Source organism: Meleagris gallopavo, chromosome 4 (genome assembly GCF_905368555.1).
Source record: "Meleagris gallopavo chromosome 4, MGAL_WU_HG_1.1, whole genome shotgun sequence".
NCBI lineage: Eukaryota > Metazoa > Chordata > Aves > Galliformes > Phasianidae > Meleagris > Meleagris gallopavo.
Window position 1 is genome coordinate 40590943 of NC_139407.1, and position 27620 is coordinate 40618562.

Consider the following 27620-nt stretch of genomic DNA (forward strand, 5'->3'; position numbering starts at 1 on the left):
CTTTGCTTATGGAGAAGAGATTCCATCACAGCGTCAACTACATAAACATTGTGACTCTGTACTTAGATACTTGCATCTCGATACTTTCATTTTCTCAGGCATGTTATTTTCTTTTCTCCTTATAATGAAGAACAGAGAGAGGAAAGTTTTCACTTCACTCGTTAGTAACATGAGAGTGTTTAAAATTCAAACAAAACCTCCTTGTCCTGAGAGTACAAGGGGCGGAGGAAGATGCAGCTGGAGAAATAACTTATTCTTAGTGCTTTATGCCACAACCTTTTGACAAGAGAGAGGACATTACGGAGGCCATTCAAGGGCAATAATTCCTGGGTCCCTTGCATCTAGCTTCCTCTCTGTACTTTTTATTATGGAGTATTTTCTGGTGAGTGAATTGAAAGCTGAAAGTTATGTCATTATTTATATTAAAAAACAACAACAACAACAACAAAAAAAACCCTACAACAAAGACAAAAAGCAAAACAAAAACGCCTATTCTGAGACATTTTGATAGCTATTAGAAACACAGGGAAGATATGTTATCCTTATGATGCAAAAATGCTATGACTAATACCTGCTCTAACACAACTGATTTGCAAAATTTACTAATGTTGCCAGCAAAGGTTCTTGTATTCAATTGCACACACCCACAATTTTCCTTTTGGCCTTTTTAATGACGTAAAAGGAGTTGCTTGACTCTTGATTATGAAGCACTTGGCAAATATATAATCGTTTTACACAAATCAGAAGCACACGGGTTTTGATTATAATGTTAAGTCTTAATCTTCTGCTACCAGATTCAAGGAATAGAATAACTTTAATATTAATTGTAAAGTTATTTCCATGCTTGTGAACAACTGCTAACACTCAAGAAAGATTGTTAAGTGACAGAAATGCTTCCAAATAATTTATCCAAAATAAGTTTCCATCAGGAAACTGTCATTAACACTTATGTTAGTTCTTAAAAATGAACAATTGCTCTGATTTTAAAGCCATTTCAAATTCCTGATTTAAACTTCAGATTTTACATTATTTTCATTTGATGTCACTAACTACATTTGTTTGAAACCCTTCCAAATGGATGCCAGTGAACAATTCTAATTGCTCCTTCTTTAGAAAAAACTATCATAGCAGATCAACGTTATTGATTGTCAGATCAACAAAGTTAAACAACCGAAGCAAAGCAGCCAAATGGAAGTTGAATGAAAGGAATAGCAGGGAACAAACTTTGGTAGAAAGAGTTCCTTACTCCTGGTCAGCACTGCAAAGCCACAGACTCCATTACTGCTTTTCTGGATTGACAGCTTTTTAGTGCAGTATCTGAGCCTGGATCGTACATCAAAACAGAAGCGATAAGTCCAGTTCTTACTGGTTTTAGTTGCTTTTAACACAAATACATGTCATTGTATTCATGGCCTCCATTAGAGAGGAATTACACAGCAATGAAGCATGAAGTTTTAAAGATATGGATAACAAAACGTTTTCATAAGACCTAGCTTGCATTATTATGCCAAGTGAGGAAAACAGTAATGAAAAGGCACAGCTCTCACAGGGATGCCAATTCTTCTTTAAAATGGAGTGGGAAAGAGTATTTATGTTATAAATCACAAAAAATATGTACAGCAACAAGGTATCTGGAAACTAACGTAGCAGTCTAATCGCAGAGCACATTAGTGTATGACCAGGCCTGGGAACAACTACAATATAACCATATCAATTGCTTTTAACAAGCTATATCCCTGCATTTGCTTACAATAATCAATATTCTTCTCACACTATTGTCATAGATGTTAATAACACTAAGCAAACTAAGCTTTCACCTCACTAAAAACAAAGAAAAACTCCTTCTCTCCTGTCAGACAGGATTTGTAGGGACTGGAAAATGAGAACCCAAATCAGTTTCACCATTTCTATAAGATGTGCAGAGACAGCAGACAGACATGGATACCAGACGCACTGCAGTCATAGTTACCTGTTAGAAGAAGTAGGACAGAGAGGAAGGTCAGGAACTTAAATCAATGGAAGATCTAGTAAACAAGTGTGCTGCTGAGCAGGGATCTGGAATCATCCTGAGACAAATCAGTGTGATGTTACTTTAAATAGCATTGTCATTTCTTCCCTAGCAAACTGTATGAAATCAAACATTTCACGCAGTGATGTCTTGCAATTTTTCCTTTAATCTCTAAATGATTTATTTATTTTGTTAGGGCATTGATTTTCAGTCTAGTTATAGCATCATCAGGGAATACATGGCACAGCTTCTATAAAAGGAAGATTCACAGCTGTCCTCTTGGCCCGTCCATCCTTAAATCCCATTGACCAACTGATCAGCAGCATGGGTTGCGCCCATGCAGTTTGTTTTGCCCTGGCAGGTGCTAGAGTTTGGCAGCATTCCCAGCACGCAGACAGTTGCAGGGAGATGAAAACTCGGCTGCAAGTCAGAAGGTCAGCTCACAGAAAGCATGGAAGAATCTGGATGATGCAAAGGTGTTAAACCCCTTTGGTATTTTCAAAGTCTTGAAACTGCCACAGGCTGCTCTAAACTATGCTGTCTGCCAGTAGTTGCAGGCTCTTTCACAGAAGCTAGAACATCAACATTAAAAAATCCATTTGAAATTAAGCATAGCCAAATATTTACCAGAAAACTCAGAGGATGTCCCTTCCTTATCTTTCAGCTTATTACAGACTAAATTACATGAACTACCCAAATCATGCTGTGCAGATTACTTGCAGCTCCAAATCTGACTTGAGGCAAGAGATCTATAGCTTTTCCCCTAAATGAAGTCCAGGAAGGGCTTTTTTCTTTGTTGTTTAACAACTGCAACCCTATAGATCCTACACTAACAGATAAGATCCCTTTGAAGTTGCTAGTAAAGCTATAGACAATCCATCACAAAACTGAGTTTTTTTCTAACTCGTATTTTAATGTTGAGGATCCCACATTTAAGCAGTGCATAAAGCTGCAAGGCAAATTCTTCCTCCTCCTCCCCCTGCTCTCTCTCATTCACACGTTTTCAGAACACTAGCATAAGAGCAGCCCTCATCTATTGACTTTGGGCTAAACTTAAGCAAGAAAGGGTAGTTATCCATTTAAATCCCTTTGTACTACAGCTTACTAAACTAATCGTCTTAATTACATATAGATAGCAATGCACAAAGCATGGTTATCATCATCAGGAAGAGATGAGCAGTAACATCAGTGAAGTTATTTCAAGCCTTCTCAGCCAACTTTATCTACTTTTAACATATCAGTTTCCCCTGGACTGATGCTAATCCCTGCTCATTAAACTTACACTAAACAAGATTTATATTATCAGGAGACCTCTGCATGTAGACCACCAAATCATATAGATAGTGTTTCTCAAAATTAACCATAAAAATCCTGATGCTTTCATCCCACGTGGAACTGATGTTTTGTCTGTTTGGACAGAGCACAGTTGTTGAAAACAGGCATTTTAAGGAACTGGCACATTGGTGTCAGCAACTACAATATATGCTTCTTAGGTCACAACCACACTGGATTATTTGCAGCTATGCAAAAATTCCAAGAAGATTCAAAGCAGAAAGATTTTTGCCTCTATAAGCTACATAGATAACAGATATTTATATTCCAAAATTGTACATGTACTTTGCACAAACAAGAAACTATGCAAGGTTTATGATAGCATAAATGGGACATACACCCTGCAATGACCTGAGACTCCATATGGTGGACTAAAGTTACTTTAGAACCATAGAATTGCAAATGGGGCAGAACTGTGAAAGAAATCACAGTAAATACAAGCAGATTTCTTTTAATAGTATAGACACCAAATGCTAGGGTGCTTTTTTTTTTTTCATTTTGATTTTAATTTAAACACACAACAACAGTTATTCTACTCTTGTTGTAGCAAGAGCTAATACATCTCATTTGTATTCTGGTTAGACACTGCACAGTTACTAATCCACAGAAAGCTATCCCTAATTAGTGAGTAACCATGCTGTAAAGTTAGAAACCAGGATATTAATACCTTCAAAGAGGAGCACTGGTTTATTTTCAGAGCTAATTTTAAGAAGGCTCTCAAAAGCACATGGGCAGCATACACATTCAGACCAAACTGAGAAAATCCAATTTTCCGAAACACCTTGGATAGAGGCAGGTAGGGTAGAAAAGGCCTTTGCATTACCATTGTACATCCATGCTAGACACAGTTAAGTATGCACATGGATAAACGCTAGAGAGGTGTGGGGCAACTACATTTTTTGAGGAACTAAAGGCTTAACAAAAGAAATCAGCCATGAATTCAGATCCCGGTTTCTGTCACACAAGCAATGACTTTCAGTTCTTACAGGGAACACCCAGTCTCTCAGTCTTTCAACAAGTACTTATTAAGGAGCCATTAATTACCACATATCCAAGTGCTAGAGTATTTCAGTTCCCTCAGCTCTGATATTGTTCTTGATACACCAGCACTGCAACTAATCCTCTGGCCTTATGACTGACTGTGTATTTGTTTTTAGTGATATAATCAGACTGTGCTGAATGTTTTATAAGAAACATGCTGTTAAAAGGACCATTTGAAACTCTTTGACTTGTTTGGACAACTGAAAACTTGGCTGTCCCTATTATGGCCTTTTCTCTGTACAAACACAGCAACTCAGAGGGAGGAAAGGTGATTTCAACAAACGCCATAAAACAGGAGTTTGGGGTTTGTTGTGAAGATTTTCTCAAGAAATTTGGCAGTGCTCTGTGCTTCCTCTGGTCCAATTCCACAGAATCCTTTCTGTCAGACCACCTCCTTTCCTTTTCCAACACTTTTTCCACAACCTCAGCTGAACCAAAAAGGGTTTCTACTGTCTCCTCTGCTTTGCACTACTTCCTCTCCTGTTGTCTCATTCCTCCAGCTATAATAATGTGGATGCTGGAATCAAATTGACAACGTAAGCAGACTCAGTTTATGGCTTTTCAGATGCTTCTATCTGTCCTAGTTTCAGTAACCAGTAAAGGTTACTTTACATACATTTACCAGTATGCCAAGATGAGTCTGTGTGTGGACTGCAAGCTATGACTGCATCGCTAGCGACATGATTGTGACTCATCATCACTGGGAAATACATCTTACAGCTTGCATAAACAAAACTTCCAGATGCATTTTGTAGATGCCTTGGTTTAGAAAACATTCCTGTCATGTAAATGAACCTGGCATTTTGCTTCTAGATTTAAAGTAGAAATGCTTACTCTGGTGTACAACTTTGCTAGCTTAAGTCAGCATTCAGCAGTTCCTTACATATGCTCTCTTCAGCCTTTCAGTTACTACAACTGCACTCAAACTAAACCTTGGTGAAAGTTTACCAAATTATGATATAGCTAGATTTACATGTCATGTAAACCATCTTCAGGAAACAGCACTTTTCTGTATACTGTGTTGTAGGTAGACCACTCACTGCAAAACGCATAGAAAACCAGGCAGCAGGGATTGAATGAGTAAGTTTGTTTTCAAATCTTTCTTATTGTCTTCGTTGACAGCAAGAGGGAGAAATCCAGATACTTTGCATCTCATCACTGTCTTCCAACACTGGAGAATCAAGTTGTATTCCTGATTTTATATCACAATCTTATATTACACTGGAGGCTATATTAAGGCACATGCAAGATGAGGAGATGATCCGAGAGAGTCAGCACTGCTTCACCAAGGGCAGAGAGTATCTGACCACTCTGGTGGTCTTCTACAGTAGAGTGACAGCATCTGTGGACAAGGAAGGACAACTGGTGTTGTCTCCCTGGGTCTCCTACAAGGCCTTTGACATAGTCTTGCACCACATCCTCATCTCTAAATTGGAGAGACATGGATTTGAAGATTAGAGAACGTTAGACTATTCAATAGATGAACAATTGGCCAGATGGTCTCAGCCAGAGGACTGTGGTCACTGGGTCTATGTCCAGGTGGAGGCCAGTCATGAGTAATATCCTCCAGGGGTCAGCCTTGGGACCAGTGCTCTTCAAACTCTTTATCAACAACATAGTGGGGTTGAGTGCTCTCTCAGCAAGCTTGCTGATGACACTAAGCTGAATGGTACAGTTGATACAACAGAAGACAAGGATGCTATCCAAAAGGACTTGGACAGACCTGATGAATGGGCCCACAGGAACCTAATGAGATTCAACAAGGTCAAGTGTAAGGTGCTGCGCTTGGAACAGGAAATCCCAGATATGTCTAGAGACTGAAAGAAAAACTCAATGAGAGCAGCCCTGCAGAGAAGGACTTGGGGGCTCTTTTGGACAAGAAGCTTGACATAAGCCAGCAGGGTGCACTTGCGGTCTGGAAGACCAACAGTATCCTGGGCTGCACCAAAAGACGGGTGGTCAGCAGGGTGAGGGAGGCAATTGTCACCCTCTATTCTGCCCTCATGGGATCCCAACTGAAGTACTGTGTCCAGGCTTTCAACACGAGAAAGACATGGAGCAGGTTAGAATAGGTTCAAGAGAGGGCTAAGAGGATGATCAGAAAACTGGAGCAGTTCTCTTATTAAGAAAACTGAAGGGAGCTGGGCTTAGTTAGTTTGGATGAAAAAAGGCTCTGGGAAGACCTCACTGCATCCTTCCAGTACTTAAAGAAAGCCTTCAAACAGGAGGTAGACTGACTTTTTACATGGTCTGATAGAGATAGAAGTGTGAATGGTTTTGTACTAGAAGAGGAATGATTTAGATTAATATTAGAAACAGAGGGTGGTGAGACACTGGAACAAGTTGCCCAAAGAATGCGTGGATGACTCAACCCTGGAGTCACTAAAGGCCAGCCTGAATGTGTCCTGGGCAGCCTGATTTATGCTATCCACAGCAGGTGGCTTGGAACTAGATCTTCAAGGGCCCTTCCAACCCAAGCCATTCTATAATTTTATACTACAAGGTCACAACGGGCTTCTTCACAAACACAATACAGCTTTATTACTTTCCCTCTTTTATATATAGTCATTGCAAAGAACATTGACCTGAACTGCAGAACGGCTCCTTAAAACCAGAAACAATCAGATCAACTGCTAGATACCAGGAACCACATAAGGGCACAGGCTGTACCAGCTCATTTGTGCAGTCAACAGAACAGCTGCAGTTACTGGTTACTGGCTTTCAAAAAAAATTTCAGCACTTAGTTAAGAGATTTTCCATTCCCAGTCAGCTTGAAGACAGAGCTTCTCTGTTTGACATATCTCTATGAGCCCAGGCACTGAGACTTAATCTTCATCCTGCTAAACCTACTGCCCCAGACTCAGTTACTGAATCTCAGTTTTCGATTTTATTCTGTCTTGCTAAAAATAAACAATTATCCAGCTCTATACTGTCCCTTCCCTGATGAAAGTAAGATGTGTATGTGCTCAACAAACCTAGAAAGCAGCAGCAATGAAGCAGCAGGAGAGAGGTCTTGACATGTTTATCTCTGCTGCTACAACAAGTACCCTCCATCAAAATATCTACCTCTTCACATTTCAGAACAGACACATCTACCTAATTGAGTTTTGGAAAAAGAACTGAACTTTTGGTGGTGAAACCACACAGTGTCCTGTGAGGCATGTAGCTAGTTCATATAACAGCTTAAATACAAAACAGGAGTCTTCTCATGAGGAAATGAACTAACCCTTTGTATGTTTCCAGATAGGAAATACTGTAAGCTAGCAAACACATACAGTTAAGATTGAGAATCTCTACATATTCAGTGTTTGTTGTTTAGCAAACAAACATCAAAAACAATTTTAGGTTATGACTCCCAATAGAATCTTCACAACCCAACCAAAGGGAAGACACTAGAACACATGAAGTCATGGGGAAATGAAAACGTCTTGTGCTACTGCATCATAGTATTTTTGTATAGAGATACGTTTAAATTATGAAAATCTCATTTCTTTTTCTTCCATAATGCTCCAAAGTTGCACTAATTTATGCACATCAGTGAGACTAACAGTATGCCAAGAAGACGTCACATAGAAGCTTTCTGCATTGGAACTCTTTGATCTGTTCAAACAACAGTTTACTAAATTATTGAAGTAGTTACCTTGTACCTTCAGCAGGACATATGATCAAAGGTTTTCCGATCTATGAACTGGGGAGATACTTCTTGGAAAGAGAAAGCATCTGTTGTTTGTCAAGTTGTAGGACTACCTTGACTACCTTAAACTTAAAATAATTATCATAATCAGATGCACAAATTAAGTAACACAAAAATTAAATCAGTTACTTTATAAGATTGTTAGGGTATGTTTGTCACTTCAACACAGGAAAGCATGCATTTTATAAGAAATGCTGAAAACTGGACTACAAGATTTTCATTCCCAAAAACAGGCACAAGAAAACTTCTGTCTAGGAGTTCGTAAAATTTCATCAATGTTTACAAATAAATTTTGGAACAAATCCAATTCTATGCAATAAACTTGGAAAGTGTGCTTTGCTTTCAGCAACTGCAGTTCTGTTACTTCTTACTCATCATGCCTTTTTCACCCTCTCTGAGGATTTTCATAATAATTCCAAGAGAGTGCACAGCTTTACTCCATATTTCTTTTTTTAAAATATATACTGCTGGTGTTACTTTCTGCTTCATAGGAAGCACAGTATACTTAACCAACTTCTTTTTCCCCCCCCCCCATAAATGGAATGGTTCAATTTCTGCTCACAAAGCAGTTTTTAATAAATTGTTATATCTCAGAGCTTCACTTCAGGTAAACCAGTCCCCCATGCTAGCAAATAAAGTATTCAAACCTCCTGTCTTTAAAAAGAAATAAGCAGAGACAGCTACTTAACATATGCTCCATGTAAGCATACATTTTGACTCTTTAATTTAGCCAATTACCCCATAAACAACCCTCACTGCTGTAGTTCAAAACATATTTGAGATTCTTGAGTAGATTTTGTAGTGAAAACTTTAAATCTTATGCTGAAAATTCCGTATCAAGGGTGTTGATTATCCTTACAGTCAGATCTAGTAGTTTAAACCAACATTAAGGAATATTTTAATCTTTGCAGCATGATCTGTCCTAAGATGTGTCAGGTGTTAGATCACTCAGAAGCATGCTTATGACTTGTACCATTTCTGTTACTCACACCTCCTAATACACCTTGGTGTCAGTAAGACAATGGTCTTACTGAGTTTGGGATCTGAAACTTCAGGAGAAAGATATTTCTGAATATTTTCTGGAGGAAAGGAAATTAACTGAAATGTCTATAACTTCCTAAGTAGTTATTCTTGCTGCTTAGAGAGCTCTTAGCTCATCTTTGTTTTACCATTGTTTCAGTGATTTGAAGTGCTTTACCACCCAACCATCTCACGGCAACATTCATCACATCTTATTCTTCTTATCAACTCTTACCAACGAAATTATATTATTTCAAATGGTACCATACAACTGCAAAGGACACACAAGCACAGCATATGCATTTTAGCACTGTCACCTACTTACTCTTGCTAAGCAGATTTGCATACACATAAACCAATGCAGTGATTAATATGCAGCTTGAAGTGCTGTCTGTGGCTAAATAACTACATAATACATAGTTTTCAGCTTGTGAGACAGGATTTGGAAATGCATAATGCTCAGTAAATCTTTTTCATAAAGCCAAGAGAAGGCAAAAGGGTACGTTTTGTCATGGAATGAGAGTACAGTTTCCAGTTGAGTCTCTGAAATCTTTGTTTTTAAAAAATAAAACACTGTCTGAAGATAAATGTAAGTAGCTAATGTGCCTTGCACAAGAAATCAGATGAAGATACTTGTTACAGTATCTTATAGTAAATCTCCCCAGTCAGAAAAAATAAAACAAAAAAAAAAATCATACTTACAAACATAATTTTAATAGTGGTCAAACTGTGGTTTGTCTACCCAACTATCAAAATTAAATATTGAAGAGTGCAACAACTTACGTAAGTTCCTCACAAATCATATCTATTCCCCAAATCCTCATTATTAGGTACAGAAATACTTGACAAGTTTCACCAAGCGGTACAAGTAAAGTACTGTGCTTTTCTTCACTTACTGTTTGATTGATATTTGAAAAATCTGTTATTAGATGATTGTATTTTAGATGTATTTTTCCAGATTAGTTTTGTTTTCTTCTGGACAGTACATCTGAATGTTGAGCCTTTTTTTTTTTTCCTGGAGATAATTTTTCTAGTATCATCAAAGGATAGAAAGAACATATCTTAAATACACAAACAATACTGAATTTCTGCAGGACCTATTTCCTTTGACTTTTTATTCAGGGGGAATAAAACAAAAAACAAATGTTAAAATAAGTGCAAGACATCAGCAATGCTTTTTCATTATGGTTTAGAGCAGATGAAGTAAGGTATCATGAATCACTTATTCACAGTACTAAACAACAAAATCCAAAGGCCTGAAATTATTTGCATTAGAGTTTGAATGACACGAGTTCAAAAACATTCCCAGTTTGTTTTCTACAGATCATTTACTATTTGATAGATATACTGGGGAACTGAAGACACATAAGACCACCAGAAGCTGCCATAGGTTTGAGTTAGGAGCCCTTTGCTTTCTGGGAAAAGCATGTTAATCTAGTTTCCCATCCACTCTGTCAGTGAAAAAAATACGTCAAAGCACAGAACAGAAAGCTTATATCTTAACACTCTCCTGTTGCTGGGTGTGGTGATTTTCACTACTCCTATAGATTATCATATCTTGCTGCCCATTTTGACTAGGATACTGCTGCTCACTCCACACTGGTAAAAAAACAGCCCTTAACAAAGAGCTTCAGCAAACTAGAAATGCAAAACTGCAGCATGGGAAAGAAATACCACCCTCAAAAAAGAAAAAAAAACAAAATAAAATATTAAGGGACAAATCTGCAATAAAAGTCAAGTGCCTAGCAGCCACTTAACTCCAGTAAGAGATGTGTCTAAGTCCTTCTATTGGCCTTGGCTCGCATCCTGCATGCAACACAGACTGTCACAGAGGTAGGAGCTGTATCCATGCTGTCCAAGCACATTAACCTCAAGGAATCATCCTTGTTTTTCTATATATAATCTCAACAATTGTTTCATTACCAAAAGAAGAGATAGGAAGTGAGTTGAATCCTGAAGTATCCCAAATTTCCAATTAATATTGGCTTATTTGATGATACAACTTACTATCAAAATCAGAGCAATGAGAAGACACTTCAATGCCACAGATACCTCACCCATCAATGCCAGAATTGCTCACAGCTTGACTTTTCTCCTCAAAAGCTTACAGCATCTGTGACGAAGGCAGTGGCAGTAGCTGCCAGGAGAATGCACACGTTGTCCTGTAGGCTTAGCTTCAATTTCTTACTTGTGTGCTCTGATTATGGAAAAGGATTCCATCATTTTGCAAAACATATAACTATACAAGTGATCGTTATTTAAGCCAGTGAAAAATTTAACCCTACTTGACAAGTTAGGACTATCTGAGTTGATTTTGATTATTTATAAATACCTGAAAAGAAGGCTACAGTCTGACAAACTTTTAAAACAGTTGAAGTTTGAGCTAATATAGTTAGCAGAATTAAACTAGCCCATGCTTTCTATATTTATATCGCCATCAAGTGGAGCTGAACATACTATTACAGTAGCCTAAAGCCTAAAAACAAACAAACAAAAAAAACACAGCAGGTTGTGAAATAACATCTTTAATAAAGAGGCTTCACAAAAATGTATGTGTCATTACATTTGTTCCAGAAGTAACACAGGCACAAGTACCACCACTTGAATATCTTCAGCACACTGGATAATCAAAGGGGTAGGGGGAGGGAGAAAAAGTATCGTGTAACTGATCTGAGCAGTTTTGAGTATTTTCTTATCCCTAAAGGCAGATGACTATTTCCTTAAGTACATGCTGTCTCCTCACTTCCTAAGACTAAATCTTTCGAGTATTGGCTGACATTCACTAAGAAAAAAAAAAAAAAAAAAAAAAAGGGTAGGGGAGAAGAAAAAAAAAAAAATGGTTTTTACTGGCAGTAACAAGGAACTTGCCAAAGAGAACAGCTTTAAATTCCCACTCTCTGTAATTCTTACATACGTGATTTATTGGGACTCTGCTTCTGGATTGCTTCTTTCTTCAACTTATTGCATTCCCAGTGACAGGGAGATCAGAGACAGCTACTGTGAGCATCATTTCTTCTCAACCAAGCCTTCTAGAAGCTACTTCCCAAGACATGCCTCATATCAGCAATAACTCATTCATATTAACATCTAGTGTCTATAAAAATGGGTTGCTGCAACACGTGGAAAAGAAATTAAGAAAATTTTAGGACATAATTTGTTAGCATTTACGTTTAGAAAACTCAACTATAATATAATGCAAGCTAGAAAAATAAGTGATGAGATCTCCACAGAGGCATTTCAGGATCCTTAGGTGAATCTCGAACGTACCTTAAATCACTAGTCTTGTATTGTAGTGCTTTCTGATGGGACGACTAAGAGTCGATTACATCCTCTGCTCTCTTCCCAAAGCTGGCATTTTTACAGCCAGACTGTAGGTGGCAGTAGTTCGACAGTTATTTATTTTCTTCGTTTGTGAAATCAGTTTGCGGGAGGACAGAATCAAAAGGATTCTGAAGGAAGCTTTTTCTCTCTGGCTGTCAAGATGCTAAGATGCTCTTTTCTTGAGGTGTTTTTGTTGTTTTTTTTCGTTTGTTTGTTTCTGTGGATTTTTATTTTTTATCTTTTGCTCCCTCAAATAATATTGTACTCTGTGCCTGAGAAAGAGTTAATTCTCTTCGGAAGTGCTGCAATATTCATCATTCTCAGGGGAAGGAGATGTACTATAATGTTTTCAGAACACAATTTACAGTTGCATGGGCCTATTTTGATATCTAGAAGCAATACTGTACAACTTTCTTCAGAAGTATATTGTTCTGCGTTGTACTTTTTTAATTTTAGACAAGCAGCAGAAGCTGAAATAGGCATTTTAAAAAAATCATTTAGAACTATAAAGTTCAGTTTTATGGATTGTGATTCAATATTCAGGGTAAAAACAGTAAGAAATCCAGACTAGTGATAAAACCTGGATAGCACGTACTGGTGGGCACACTAGAAATAGTGTTTTATTTATTCTCCGCTGAGTTGAGCAAGATTGGCCTGGCTGCCAAACAGAGCTGGAGCTGGTCAGACAAAATTAAATTAGAATTAAATCCTTCCTAAGCTACTTAATGGACTTAATGTAATTAAACACCAAACATCCTAGGTGACTCAAAATTTGAGTATTTTTTGGGCATGCAATCATGCAAGGAATATTAAGGCTGTGACTCAGCAACACACCAGCATTCATATAGATAGCATATCCTTATTTTACATACCAAAAGCTGTATCTTACACAAAATACAACAGGACTACGCTTATCTACATGATAAATGTATTACTCATCCCTTCAACTCACTGTTTACCAAATAAGCAGCAATATCTCACTCTCTTTTCCCTGCTCTACGTGTATTCCTGTGTCTTGGTCAATGAAACTTCATACTGGTCTGGAAGCATGTTGTTGATTTGCCCATGGCTTTTTTTAACGTTACTTACCCCTACGGTAAAAACAAACAGGCAAAACTAACATTACTAGATACACCTTCCTTTAGGGTTGACATTTGCAACCTCTCAGCTACACGTGCCCCTAATACTTCAGGGGAAGATCCTGCTGATGGTGAATCATATCCCATTGTGCACTGGCCCCACAGCAAAGGAAAGATGAAAATCTGGCATATAGGTTTCTGCGGGCAGGTCTTCAGTTAAAGTAACTAGAGGACAAGGATTCTTAGGCATGGTGTGCTGTGCACCGCCCACTTCACAATCACTTTCAAACCTTTCTCCTGCAGATTTTGAAGCTAACTCTCCAACTCTGGCACTGCATGCAGTATTAAGTACATTTCAGAAAGTTATGTATTAAGGTTCTACGTTTTGATTTTCTACATCACAGCCTATATTTGTCTGCAGAATCTCCCTGTGTCACTGTTACCATTTCACCAGTCAGTTCCTTTCTAGCATTTCTCAGAAGTTTGCCCAGATAGCTGAAGAGTACCTGCTTTCGTACCATGCAGATAACTGATAAGTCTTTTTCAGATTCTCAAAGCCTTTTATCTGTTTACTCTGACAGGCAGATCTTCTATAACAGTCTGCAGCTGAACTCCTGCCACTAATATTGTTCTACTGATTTTCCATGTTGGGCCTTTCCTTAGACACCATCTTGCAGTACTCACCATCAATACTACAGCTCTGTTACTTCTGTGTATCCCGTAAAGGCAGAGCCTAAAAACTCTGATAGGGCACAGACCGCCTCTTTCAGTAGAAGAGACTCCTTATTTAAATTCTCCCCACAGACCCTAGTTCTAATTCCTGCAGGAACTTAAATATATTCCTTCCCACACAATCACAAAGTACATGAATTCTTTGGAAACAGAAATCTTTCCCAAAACATTTCTCATCACTCCGCACTTCTATTCTGAACAAAAACATTTACAGCTTAAGAAAGAAGGGAAAGAAAAAAAAAATAGCACAGCATGTTCCTCAGAAACCATATGCTATGATAGCTTGAGAGAACAAAGTTTTCTGCTCCTGTTGGGGCTCTACAGGCTGCCTGTCACATGATTTCATGATTAGCCTCCTAGCCGGCAGTGGGATCTTCATCAGGTGACTCTAGTGCCAATGTATCTTTGCTGGCATCTCCAAACACACAGCTTCTTCTCTGTGGTCATCTAATGTTCAGAAATCTCTCATATTAACAGTCATTTCCTTAGTTCTCTGACCTCCTTTTGTGCTGCAGTTCTTTGGTACTTGTTTCTGTTGTGGAAACCCTCCACGCTGTGGCAAGCAGAGTACCATCCCCGCTTGTCTGTGTGGGATAGTCTTTAATGTGATGGATTACACGGAAATCCACTGGGGCTTTTTTTGTTTGCTCTGTGTCAAGCTTGTCTCCTTTCTTGCGTAGCCAAGACAGACGCTGATAAATATTGATGCCATTTACTCAGAATTTCCTCTGTGTTTTTTTCCCTCTGGTCTTCATTAAACAAGTTCAGATTGATGAAGGAAGTCTGACACACCGCCGAGGTTTTTGTAAGATGTATTTTAGCAAATCTGGAGATTCCAGAGCTGCTGTTCATAGCTTGGGAGAAGTACTTGACTACCAAATGTCTGACATGCGGGCATTACCAAGCTTGGAAATTTTGGAAATGGTTCAAAGTGTCATATGCTTTTTTAATGCAGAAGTTAAAAGCAGAATACATCAGTTTTCTCTGTGGATTTTGAGACACGACTAATTTTTGAGGGATCTCTATTAGATCTGTCTTTTCTCTATGAACCACTGTCTTACACATTTTATTTCTGTTGCATCTGCTCAGTAATGCCTTTTTCAGATGTTTCCATGCAAGCCAAAATGAAAAAGATTTAGCAATCAAAACCAATGGGAGCTTTCCTTTGTAAAAACAACCAGCAAGAATTTGGCAAAGTAATCCATTGATTGCACATGCTCTAAACAGAGCCCAGAGGAAGCTCTTACAGCAGTCTTGGCACCAAAACACATGCTGGAGTTAAAAGGAGTCAGAACTGAGTTGTTTTTTATCCACAATGATATGGCTTTTAAACATGCACAGAAGAAGGGTACTTTGCATAGTTATTAAGACAACTTAATTACAAACATAATAAATCTAAATAGCTGTTCTTATTGTTTTGTTGTGTTTTTTTGTTTTGTTTTTGTTTCTTGCTAAGGGTTAAGATGACAGAAGAGAAAGATTTGTGGTTGGTTTTGGCCATTGGGTAAAGAACTGTAACAGGTTTGGGCACGCACTTCAGCTTATCAGGCTTCTCTGCTGAAATCTCTGACCTGCTCTGTGACAGACATGAATCGCAGTTGGACTTAAAAACACTGCTGCAATCCACAGAAAGTCATAAAGTTACTGATAGTTTCAGATGACAATGTCCAAATTTGTGTTACAACTTGATCATCTCATGACTTGACAGTATTTTATCACAAGTAAGGAATTACATGCTCACTTTGGGAGAAAAAAAGACTACCAATAACTTCAGAAATGTTTGTTCACTAAAAAAAGCTGAGGATAAGAATTTTTTAATTTCAGTAACACCAAGAACTAATTAGTGTCTAAGATGCAATGGTGATGGATGGTTTCAGGTCATATTGGATTAAAGTAAATAGAGGTGGAGTTTTTTTTATGGTCACAGCAAGTAGCAGGTAAGTCACAGCAATAAAAGGCATCAGAGTTTTATGGCTCAGTAATCCAAATTCCAGGTTTACTTTTCTGCTCAGGTTTTGTGTTTCGATTTGTACAGTTCATGAGCAGAGCATCTTCTAGAGAGGGAATCACGAGTTCTAGTTTCAGAACTTTCAATCAAGAACCGTAGGAACAGTACTTTCCTACCAATGACACTATCTCCTCACATAAAATATTGATAAAGTAGATGAGTCACATGTATTTTGATCAAATCTGGCCTTCTCCAGTTTCAGGTTTATTCAATATTCTTTCAAGGTTTTAAAGCCATTCTCCTAAAAGGTGTGGCTCAATTAAACAATTGGTAGTTCAGGAGACCGACTTGTGCTGCTGTTCAGTTTTAATGCTTCCTAGCATTGGTGTTTCACGCAACCAGGAAAAATAAAATAAATCAAACTACTGTGGGACAGTGGAGAATCAAACCAAGAGTAAGTGTTTTGCTATCTAAGTCAGCAAAACCACAATTTGGAGACTTGTTTGCTTGACATCTTGCTTGTTTGTTTGTGAAATGGGTAAGCATTTAACGATTACATGCACTACTGAACAGGAATCAATCACTTTTACTTTTCCCACTCTTTTTTTCAGGCTTTGACATAAACAATCAGGGTTTGTTCTGTGAAGTTACACTAGAAATCTATAGAGAAAAGCAAAGATTCTTAGAATCTTTCCTCTAATCACGAGTTTGTTTTTAAAATATACACAGCTCCATCCATAATATTAGTATTATGAGTCTACTGATGAGTACTTCTTATTGATAGGCAATTATTTTCAGCTCATAGCTTAACAAAAATTCCTTTGTTTTGTATGGAAGTTACCTCTGCAGGGCATCTGTATTGAGCTGAGTTGTTAGGACAGATCTGCTCATTTAAAAAAAAAAAAAAAAAAAAAAAAAAAAAAAAAAAAAAAAAGCTTTCCATAAGGTCTCCATAAGGCAAACAAATCTAGTAAGTGCTAGAAAAGACAGGATTTCCTCCTTAATTCTGACATGGAGAGCTGTTCTATCTTCTCTGCTGTGCCAGAATTTTTTCATCATGATAGTCAATCACTTATTCAGACTTTTCACAGGTAGCCTACATTGCTCATTTTCTAGCTGCTGAAGACACTGAAGTCTGATTGCAAAAGCGTTGAAAATATATCTGCAGAAGTCAATGGTGGCAAGTGTTACGAAGAAAAAAAAGTACTATACCAGTGTGCCTAATATTTCTAGTTGTGCAGGTCCTGTAGCATTGTCTAGTGGCAGACGAATCTTTCCTAGTGGCACAGCCACTTCCTTCAAACATTTTGTCATGGGATGGGGGGGAGGGAAAGACACAGGGAGCTCCAGGGCCATGTGAGCTGCCCAGGTGTAGCACGTACAGATAGATCATGAGTTATACCATGGCAATGCACATTTATCTAGTGATAAGAGCTGCGAGAAAAAAAAAAAAAAAATGAGATTCTTCATGCTTCACTTTCTTCCCGACATTCATATTTTTGATCATCATTTCCCCGGACTTCTGTTTTGTCTCCTTAGAATACAAACAGCATCTGCATCACATGGAGAAACAGCTTTCTAACTTGGCTAGACCACAGACAGAACTCCAATAGGACCAACCCAGAAGCATTCATGATGTCACCATGATGTCTACTTTTCCTTCTTGCAGGGCAATACAACGCATGCAAAGCTAAGTCCTGTTTTGAAGAAAATACTTGAGCAGTTTCACAAATACTGTTCAGCCTTACTATTTACAGTCACGAGTCCAATGCTAGGATGATTTCCAATTCTGTAGAAAAGGCAGAGATCCTTTCTCAGCCACCAGCCATATGTCCAAACAGGTCAACAAGTTTGCCATTGATCTCAATTAAACAGCACTGAGTTGGTTTTTTTGTTTGTTTGTTTTACTGTGCTACCTAAGGAGTGTCTTTGGAGGCAGACAGTTGTTGGCAGCACTATGCTGAAAGTTGGGCAGAGTCACCATTAAGTAGACACAAGGGCTTAAACAGCAGTCCCATGATTCTTATTTGGATGACTAGATAAATAGCAGCATTTGAAGACAATGAAAATCCACTTTCTGGTCAGAAAACTCACGTGCACATACGTGAGGATGAAGTCTCAGCAGTACAGAGACCCTGAGCCTGCACAAGTACACACCCCTAATGTGCCATAGCACTACATAGGGTTCCTTAGTCTTTAAAGCAGGGCAGGTTATAAAAGCATGACAGCATCCAAGCCAATGTGCTTGGAAACAGCAACACAATTACAAGGTCATACCAGTTCTGGCTTTGGTGCCAGGATGTTTATTTATAGCTTAGAGTCCTCTGCACCATGCTCTTAAACAGTGAAAGAGAAAGGAAGAATAAAAAACACCCCACTATCACACAGGCACCTTCAGTTTTAGCTTCCAATCAGGAAATCAAGAGAGAAACAAAAACACTGCTTCTTCCATTATCATCACTTATTGCTTTTTTTTTTTTTTCCCCTCCTGTGTAGAGCAACAAATAGACAAAGGTCCCCTTCTTTTCCCAAATCCCTGATCTGTTGCACTGCTCTTATTCTTTTTCTGACATGTTCTCTTGCTTTTCATCAGCAAACACAAATTTACCACAAATTTAGCACTGGTACTGTTTCTCATGTTGCAGCTTTAACTATTAGAATTTTATATTATAAGAAAATTATATATTATAAGCATTTACTTTCCTCGCAAAGGATACTAGCCTGCATACCTTCAGAGGAAAGGTTGTAAATAAGAGGTTTTATGGAACCAAGTCCATGAGCTAACTTGCCATTCCTACTGCCCTTCAAGTCTTTTTATTAGGATCCATCACATTAGGGACTGGTGTTATTTCACCATTCACTGTTAACTCCACAATCTTGCACTATTATAAAGTCTCCTAGCACCACAAGATTTGCCTTAAAGAAAAAAAATCACACTCATTTGATACATCTTCTGAAATGCTGATAGTTGTGTTTTGTTTTTTTAAATATAAGCTTTAAGTTTTCATCAAAACTTGTCATGTATCCAGAGACCCCAGGATCAGAATTCTAAGAACAGCACAAATTATGATAGAGGATTAATATTTGCAACCAAAAGTGCATAGTAGAAAACAGAATACGGAAGCACATAGGTCACTCCAAAAGTAACACCTCCTATTTATTTCCATGAAAACTACAACAGATACAAAGAGTACAACAACACTATTTGATAGAGCATATTCCCAGCTACAAAATACTACTTTTCAACATTGTCGCTGTCATACACTTTTCAATAGTGATGAACAAGAACATGCTTGTAGAAACCTGCACAGAGTTTACAGACATTATAATGGCATTGCTGCTAGCAAAACATTGCCCACACAGCCCATCTTTCATTAGCACAAACAGATAGAAGTCAAGAATCCAGACCATATAGTAAGTGTAATAAGAAGTCCAGTCAAAATCAACAATGCACTCCACGGTCTTCAAACTGGTACGGAGCCTGGAATTATCATGTTGCAAGATAAATGGTTGCCTTAATCTCTGGCCTGACTCCAGAAGTCTGATACTCCAGCTTAGTCAGTATCACAACATAGTTCGTGGTCAGAGTTGATGGTTTGTCCAGGTTTCAGGAAATCCAGAAGGATTACCCTTTATTATCCCAAAAGACTGTGCAGGTCACTCTACCTACTGAGGGATACATCTTCACCTTGTTCTTCAGTGGGGAATTCACATGTTGCCACTGCATGGACTGCCATTTTGACTCTGGCTTATAGTGGTGACATCACACCCTGTCACTGGTCATGATTCAATTCCAAAAACTGTCACCTTCAGCCTCATATTCACTCAGCAGGCCCTAACAAATTTGCAGATGTTCTTTTTGTTCCTACGTTGGCACTCATGGGACCCATCCAGCACAAATTCTGTTATATTCCAACACTACCACCATTGTTGCTACCACACTGAAACTGATGTTCAGCTCTGACTGTGCTCACATCAACTGTTTGGTTTCCATAGGTGCTCAGTAAGCACCAATAATGTCAATAGATGCAAGTTCTCCATGTGGAGAAACTCATTTCCACACCTTTGTTTCATATGCATTTCCACATCAGACACAATGTTGTCAGACTGCCCCTCTGCTGCCATTTGTCACACAGCAACAAAATGTGATGGAATATTGTTGGGAAGGCTCAAACTCTACAGATGTATGTCTCTGACGTAAGCCAACATAATCATATAGGAGAAATTACTTTCAGAACAGCCCTTGTTTTTAAATGGCGAAAACTTTACAGCAGAGGAAATGTTTTCTCTAAATATTTCTATGAAGCTCAGCTGTCTGGAATCTCTGTCCTCTATTTGGGCATTAAAAAGCACAGAGTAACAGTAATAAAGAGTCAGATTAGCTGAGTTCTGCATTCTCTAGGGAATTCACATCAATCCTATTCAATACTCCTAACCCAAAAAATCTCATGAATTGAGCTCAATAAAAGTAAAGTTTAACAAAAAGCAACAAAGTACTGAATAGCTGCTCCTGTTTGCAATAGTTGTGTGAGACATTGCTGAGGCTCTACATCTGCAGACATGTAATGGGAAGAACCCATGTTTCTTGGGAGATTGGAGAGGACTCCCAACTGTGTTCTGATGGTGTAATCATAAAGTTAGAAGTGTATGTGATTCAGATATGCAAAAGACTATGAAGAGAAACCAAACCCACTCATGTAGGAAGTACTGAGCATAGTGCAAAATTAATCATAACATGGCAAGAGTAGGTGGAAAGAGAGGGGACTGAGTGCAGTGGACTGGTAAGAACATGTTGTCACTGAAATCAAGTGGAAAAAGAGAAAAACACAAACAAAACAACACCACCATCCCTCTGCCTTCAACTGCTGGCCAAGATACTAGATAGCCAAGTGATAAAAGAGCAGGTTAATCACAGTCCGCACTAAGTCTTAATTGTGAAAAACAGACTGGTAGATTATTAGAGTCGTAACCAGAAATCACAGCTCGTAACTGTGACTCTCCTACTGCAGCAGTTTCCTTTTGGTTCTGTTAACACTTGTCATTTACATTGTTATACCACTACATATCATGGTAAATGATTTCTACAAGCAACTACTTACATTCTGAGAATACACGTATGTAGGTACTGCTGTGTACTGCTATCGCAAGGCTCAGACAACACTCTGGGAGCAGTCCTTATCTTTTGCATAAAGCAGCTTCATAGGCCAGGCAATTTAGTTAGCTAGTGACTTCTCACAGTGCTCTGGATAGCTCTCCATTGAAGGCAGCTATCTTTTGGCAATGTCTACACAGAATGTAGAAACCATCTTAAACATACCCAAGAGGCTTACTGCAAAATGCTCCTTGCTATCAATCAACATAAGAGTAAAGGAAGGAAGGAAGCCTAGCATTACACAGCCATACTGAGGGATGACAAGGGCACACATTCTAGAAGTGATGTGCACTCTCTCTGCTTGATTCTTTCTAGGTCTTTATGTAAGTGATATCCTATACCATATCACAGAAATAAGATTAAATATTGCGCAGGTATACATTAATCATATTCAAGCTTTCATGTTTATCACTGTAACTTTTTGGTTTTATTTATTTTTACATCTTTTCCACTTTACCAGCAGCTCTCTCCAGAAGCCTCCCTTTGTCTACAAATCACACTTATCTGTCATACCTACTGCCACATGATAACATACCAAAGTCTACTGAATCTTCCCCCTCCATATTGGGTCCGGTCTTGTTCAACATCTTCATCAATGACCTTGATGAGGGGATAGTGGCCACCCTCAGCAAGTTTGCTGATGATACGAAGTTGGGAGGATTGGCTGACACGCCTGAAGGCTGTGCTGCCATTCAGCGAGACCTGGACAGGCTGGAGAGCTGGGCAGTAAGAAACCGGATGAGGTTCAACAAAAGCAAGTGTAGGGTCTTACACCTAGGGAGGAATAATTGCATGCACCAATACAAGCTGGGGGATGAGCTGCTGGAGAGGAGCTCTGCAGAGAGGGACCTGGGCATCCTGGTGGACGATAGGTTGGCCATGAGCCAGCAGTGTGCCCTCATGGCCAAAAAGGCCAATGGCATTCTGGGGTGCATTAAAAAGAGTGTGTCCAGCAGGTCGAGGGAGGTGATCCTCCCCCTCTACTCTGCCCTGGTAAGGCCTCATCTGGAGTACTGTGTCCAGTTCTGGGCTCCCCAGTTCAAAAAAGACAGGGATCTCTTGGAAAGAGTCCAGCGGAGGGCCACAAAGATGGTGAAGGGCCTGGAGCATCTCCCCTCTGAAGAAAGGCTAAGTGAACTGGGTCTGTTTAGCCTTGAGAAAAGAAGACTGAGAGGGGACCTGATCCAGGTTTATAAATATCTGAGGTGTGGCGGCCATAGTGGTGAGGCCAGTCTCTTTTCAGTGGTACGTGGAGACAGGACGAGGGGAAACGGACATAAGCTGCAGCATAGGAAGTTTCGCACGAATGTGCGTAAGAACTTCTTCACGGTGAGGGTGACGGAGCACTGGAACAGGCTGCCCAGGGAGGTTGTGGAGTCTCCTTCTCTGAAGGTATTCAAGTCCCGCCTGGACGCCTACCTGTGCAACCTGGTGTAGGGAACCTGCTTTGGCAGGGGGGTTGGTGTCGATAATCTCTAGAGGTCCCTTCCAACCCCCATAATTCTGTGATTCTGTGATATTCTCAATAGCTTTCCGCTATTTAAATCTTTTGCTACAGTTCTAACACTTTACCCAATTCATACTGGAACTTCAGCCTATTAACACAGCTACAGACCTGAGACACTCCAACGCCAATATGAGATCTTACATCTGACTCTCAGTTCCACAAAAAGTGAAAAGCACGTTTGGGATGCAGCCCATGGACTTGCAGGGGACACCAAACCATTTTGAGTTTTTCAGGGTATTGCTATTTTCAACTATGTGCTGATTAAATGCATGATAAACTGACGTCAAATCACCATCCACCAGATCAAAACATCATATTTAATAGAAAATATTTCTCACAGATGCCACAACGTGCAGATTTAGTAGCATCACTGAGCTCCAGAAACTGCTGTTGCCTTTCCATATGTACTGTCTATTTAAGTATTTTGTACTATTTCTATTGTCTACTTCATCACAGATCAATATATATTTTATCTTAAAATAATAAACGTTATATAAATGCATGTAACTTGTAAATATACTCTCCTTTCTTGCTCCTGGTGGATTCAAATTACAGGTGATAATGGCAGAGCTAACAGTAAACGTTAACTAAATTCTGATAACACTCTCTGAGGATTGGAGCACGTGCTAGACAATCACTGGCCACCATCCAAGGCAAATCAGCTTTGGAGTTAGAACTTCTGGGTCAAAAATAAATAATAGATTAACCAGGAAGAGATTTGGATATCACAGCCTAGCAGATCAATGAAGGCAACTGGAAGTTTTAAAAGGAAGCATTACTCAAGAGCTATTTTAGGTTTTCCCCTCACTTCTTCCTGTTTAAGTATCACAGATACTCAGAGAGAAGGAGGAACAAAAAGATCCTGTCTCAGTTCCAGTAAATACTTCAGAAAGAGAAAATGAAGCAAGAAACTTGGATTTTTCTTTTTCTAATTTGGGTATACTCAATAAAGTGAGAAAAAATAATATCCATGGCCCCTGCTTGTCCTTAAATATATCCATTTTCAGATATCACTATAGGAAAAAAAAAAAGCTTATTTCTCAGAGATAAGGTCTTTTACTTAGCAGTATTAGTTACATAATCAAAAAAAAAAAAAAAACAACATCAAAGCCAAAGACTTCTAACCTCAGAAATTGTGCTCACAGAGCAAATGTAACAATGCAAGAACAGAGGGCAACTCCTAGATTATTTACACATTTTTAAAATACATCACAAAACTTAAATATACACAGCCTTCACACTATGATAGCCCACTAAAGCAACAGTAAAACTAGAAAGTCTTACCTCTTGATTTGCCTCCGTTGCTACTAGAAAATCTACTACAACTCTAACCCTTTCCCCATCTCCCTTTCAGGCTCAGCTTTAAACACACTTCACCTGTGAACTGATTGTATCCAGGTGCAGAAGTGTCCTGACGATAACAGTGCAGCCCATGTTCTCCAGGAAAGAAGTGGCATTGTTAATGATTACAAACTGCTCACACCTGAGCCTTGCATAGCTTTCTTGGTGGAAATGGGATTAGAGAAGTAATTGTTTATTTGGATTTCCAGGTGGGAATCACGTGCTTTAGAGCAATTCATGTACACGAGTGGGCTACGGAGACAATTTTACAAAACTGTGGACTTACAGACTAATACTATGGTGGGTTTCTAATGAGTTAATGTTTCCATTACAGTATTGAGTTATAAGAATTATATAATTATACTTTAAATATCATTTTGAAAGCATTTTTCTTTAAAAGCCTAGATGCTTGGGAAACTGCTTAGGATTTCACCAGGATAGCTGAGTGTGGCTATTCAATAATGTACCCTTTTAAAGCAAATCTACCAGGTATGTCTCCTTAAGTTCTGGAACTTCTCTGTCTTGTCTGGTTTCCTGGTACTTGTTCATGCAGGTCTTGCTCTGTGAGCATGCCTGTGACTAGCTGTGACACGGCATCTTTTCTTTCAAATTAATCTTATTTTAAAACACTTCTCTTATTTTAAATCTATCTAGACTTCCTTTTTCCAGAGCTTTAGTACCCAGTTCTCTTCTTACTTGCTTTGCTTACTGCAATGCGCTTGCTTCTATAGAATAGATTAATACCAGGTCTTGGGAGTACAGGAATTACCCCTAAGGAAAAACATTTTATTCAGAACTGCTGAGTTGTGAAAACTTGGATTAGGAAGACAATAGGTGAATGTACCTTTAGATTTGCATCACAGAGTGGCAATACAAATAAAGGAAATGGCTGTTGTCTTGTACTCTTATGAGTAACCTGTATGAGATTTCAGTTCCCATATTAAGAGATAGAGACAAATTTGTGCATTTCTAAGCACCTTTTGCAGCATAATTACTGACTTCAAATAAGCACATCTCTGTTCCAAGCCACAGTGTGTAGACAAACTGTTTGCGCAGCTGAACCTACTCCCTTGCTATGGATGGAATCAGCTACACGTGGACAGACTGGGTGTGTTCAGCAACAGAATCTCCCTTTACAACATGACTGAGTTGTGTATATATAGTGTTAAATACAGGTACGTAACTACTCGCTGGTAAAAATCCCCCCCCTTTTTTTTTCCTTACCTAATCAACAGGTTGCTTATAATTTGACGTCATTTCTTCTGGCTCCATTTTTGCTCTGGACAGGGATCTCTTGCTTCAACACAAGAAGCAAAAATCACATCATTTCATTCCAAAACCAACACATGCTGTTGGTTTGAGTTTTTAACCTTTCTCATCATTTATGATTTTCAGCTCTGAGTTAAATGAGTGAGGTGCCATCTTAGGTGGCTCTGGCACCAGAAATTGAGTTCCTCGCAGGTGCGCCAGTGAGTTTCTGGCTAATGTGCCTCAGATTAGCCACACTGGCTGTGCTCAGAGGTGCTTCTCAGCAAACAGGTTTAAGATTAAGCAGTATTTCATGAAATGGTCATGATGTTCATGATGTACATGTTATACGTTATACATGACTCAGGCTGGCTTTCTCCAGTTGTGGTGAGAGACTTGGTTACTGCTCTGCAGTGCTGGCCTTCAGCACTGATAAATCAGGTTGGTGCTAAGATTTTTAGCTAGTTTACAGCAGTTAACTGGCCTGGACATCTGCTCTGCTAGAGGCAGGATAAATCCACAGGATGCTGCGTAGCCTATGCTCCCTGCTCGGTGCTGTTTTCAGGTGACGGACAATCAATAAACCTTTTACAAAGAAGCTAATGGCAAGGTGTACTACATCAGTAGGCTTACGTTCCTCCGTGCGTATTTCCCCTTTCGGGGCTTTCCTGGGGCCTGTAGGAGCGCTCCGGCACCCGCCGCCTCGCACCTGCCCCGAGCGGCGCTGAGGGCGCTCCCGGCGCGGGCTGTGAGGGCGCGAGGCTGCGCGAGCCCCTGGCACGAGCCGCCCCCCAGCGGCCGCGCGCTGTCTCCCGCCCCGCCCCGGCTCTCCCGCGCGGCCGTTGTGCCGCCGGAGCGTCAGCGGGAATTTCCAGTCAGGAAGTGCGGCGGGCCGGGGGCAGGGGCGGAGGGAAGGCAGGCGGCGGCCGCGCGGGCCGGGGTGCCGCTCGGCTGCCCTCGCCAGCGGGCCGGCGGGGGGCCGGAGGAGGGAAGAACGGGGGAAAGTCCGCGCGGAGTTGGGGCGCGGGCGACGTCATAACGCTGACATGGCGCGGCGCTGAGGGGTGCGCGGCCGGGACCCGGAGGCGACGACGGCGACGACGGCGCGGCTCCGCCAGCCCTGCGCTGAGCCAGGTGAGACCGCTGCTCTCTTCCCGCCCGGCCCTTCCGCGGCGCCCGTTTGCCTCCGCTGGTCGCGCTTCCTGCGCCGGGCCGAGCAGCCGCGCTGTGCCACGGGCGGGGAGCTTTAACCCCCGGGCCGGGCCCTGAGGCGCCGGGAGCGGCTGCCAGAGCCGCTCGGTCGGCTGGGGTGGGTGGGGGGAGGAAGGCGGACACCGGCGGCGGGCCGGGGCGCGGGCATTCCCCGTTTCCTGGTGCCGAGTTCGTGCGAAGGGCGGCCGCCGCCCCGCCGTCCTTTCTTTTTTGTTGTTGTTGTTTATATTTCTGATGCGGGTTTGAAAGGTCGCGCTGCGTGCGTACGCGTCGCGGCTCTTCAGCGAGTTTTCCGGAGTGGCTGCAGGAGGCTCGTCGCGCTGTTAGTCACGGTGCGTGGCTGAGGACAAGGCTGTCGAGCCGAGAAGGAGCCCCCCGAGGCTGTGTGTGTGGGGGTTGCCGGCCGCGGGGGACGCGCGGCCCGGGGCTGTGGTGCGACGGGACGCTCCCGCCACGGCTGCGGCACGCCTGGGCGCGCTGCCTGCCTGCAGGCGGCGGAGCGGCCGGAGCGTCGCGTCGCACGCGGTGTCGGAAGGGCGGCGGAAGGACGCTTGGGAAGGGAGCCGTTGCGTTCGGCTGCTCCTCGGCGCGGGCGCTTGGAGCCGTGGATGCTCTGCGCTCCCATGGTAACTCGGGGCAGAGCAGCGCTGGTGGCTGACTTCGCTCTCACCCGAACGAGCGCCGTTTCTGACTCGAGCTGATGTTACGTGGCCGTTATCGTGATGTGGTGTGCGGCGGTAATTTCATTAAAATCAGTAAATTAGGAGTGCCTGTGAGCATTTTCCGATGAGGCTCTGAGGGAGAGATCCCGGTGACTTTGGTACTGTGCTTTGCCTTCTTGCTTAAAATTGCTCTGAGCCTTTACTAAAGGGTAGTGCTTTGTAAAGTAGTACAGGCTCGAAACAACCGCCTTAAAGCACCTATAATCTTTGCCGTGTTTAGTTCCCTTCTTCAGATGTCCTCTTCTAATTTAACTCTTCTAGCA

General features: G+C 40.6%; 2 protein-coding genes across 2 annotated transcripts in view; one reads left to right on the forward strand and one right to left on the reverse strand.

Moving 5' to 3' along the window:
• LOC104910733 (uncharacterized) lies at window positions 1-27260 on the reverse strand. Its single transcript, XM_085221946.1, has 3 exons — window positions 27050-27260; window positions 24119-26955; window positions 1-118 (listed from the first exon to the last, which is right to left on the reverse strand). The coding sequence occupies exons 1-2, from the start codon at window positions 27258-27260 to the stop codon at window positions 26282-26284; spliced, it is 885 nt and encodes a 294-aa protein (XP_085078072.1). The 3' UTR covers window positions 1-118; window positions 24119-26281.
• The window catches only part of NFKB1 (nuclear factor kappa B subunit 1), a 58780-nt gene continuing 57990 nt past the window's right edge, over window positions 26831-27620 (forward strand). The window contains 1 exon segment of the mRNA XM_019614812.3: window positions 26831-26967. The gene's annotated coding sequence lies outside the window, so the exon portion shown is untranslated.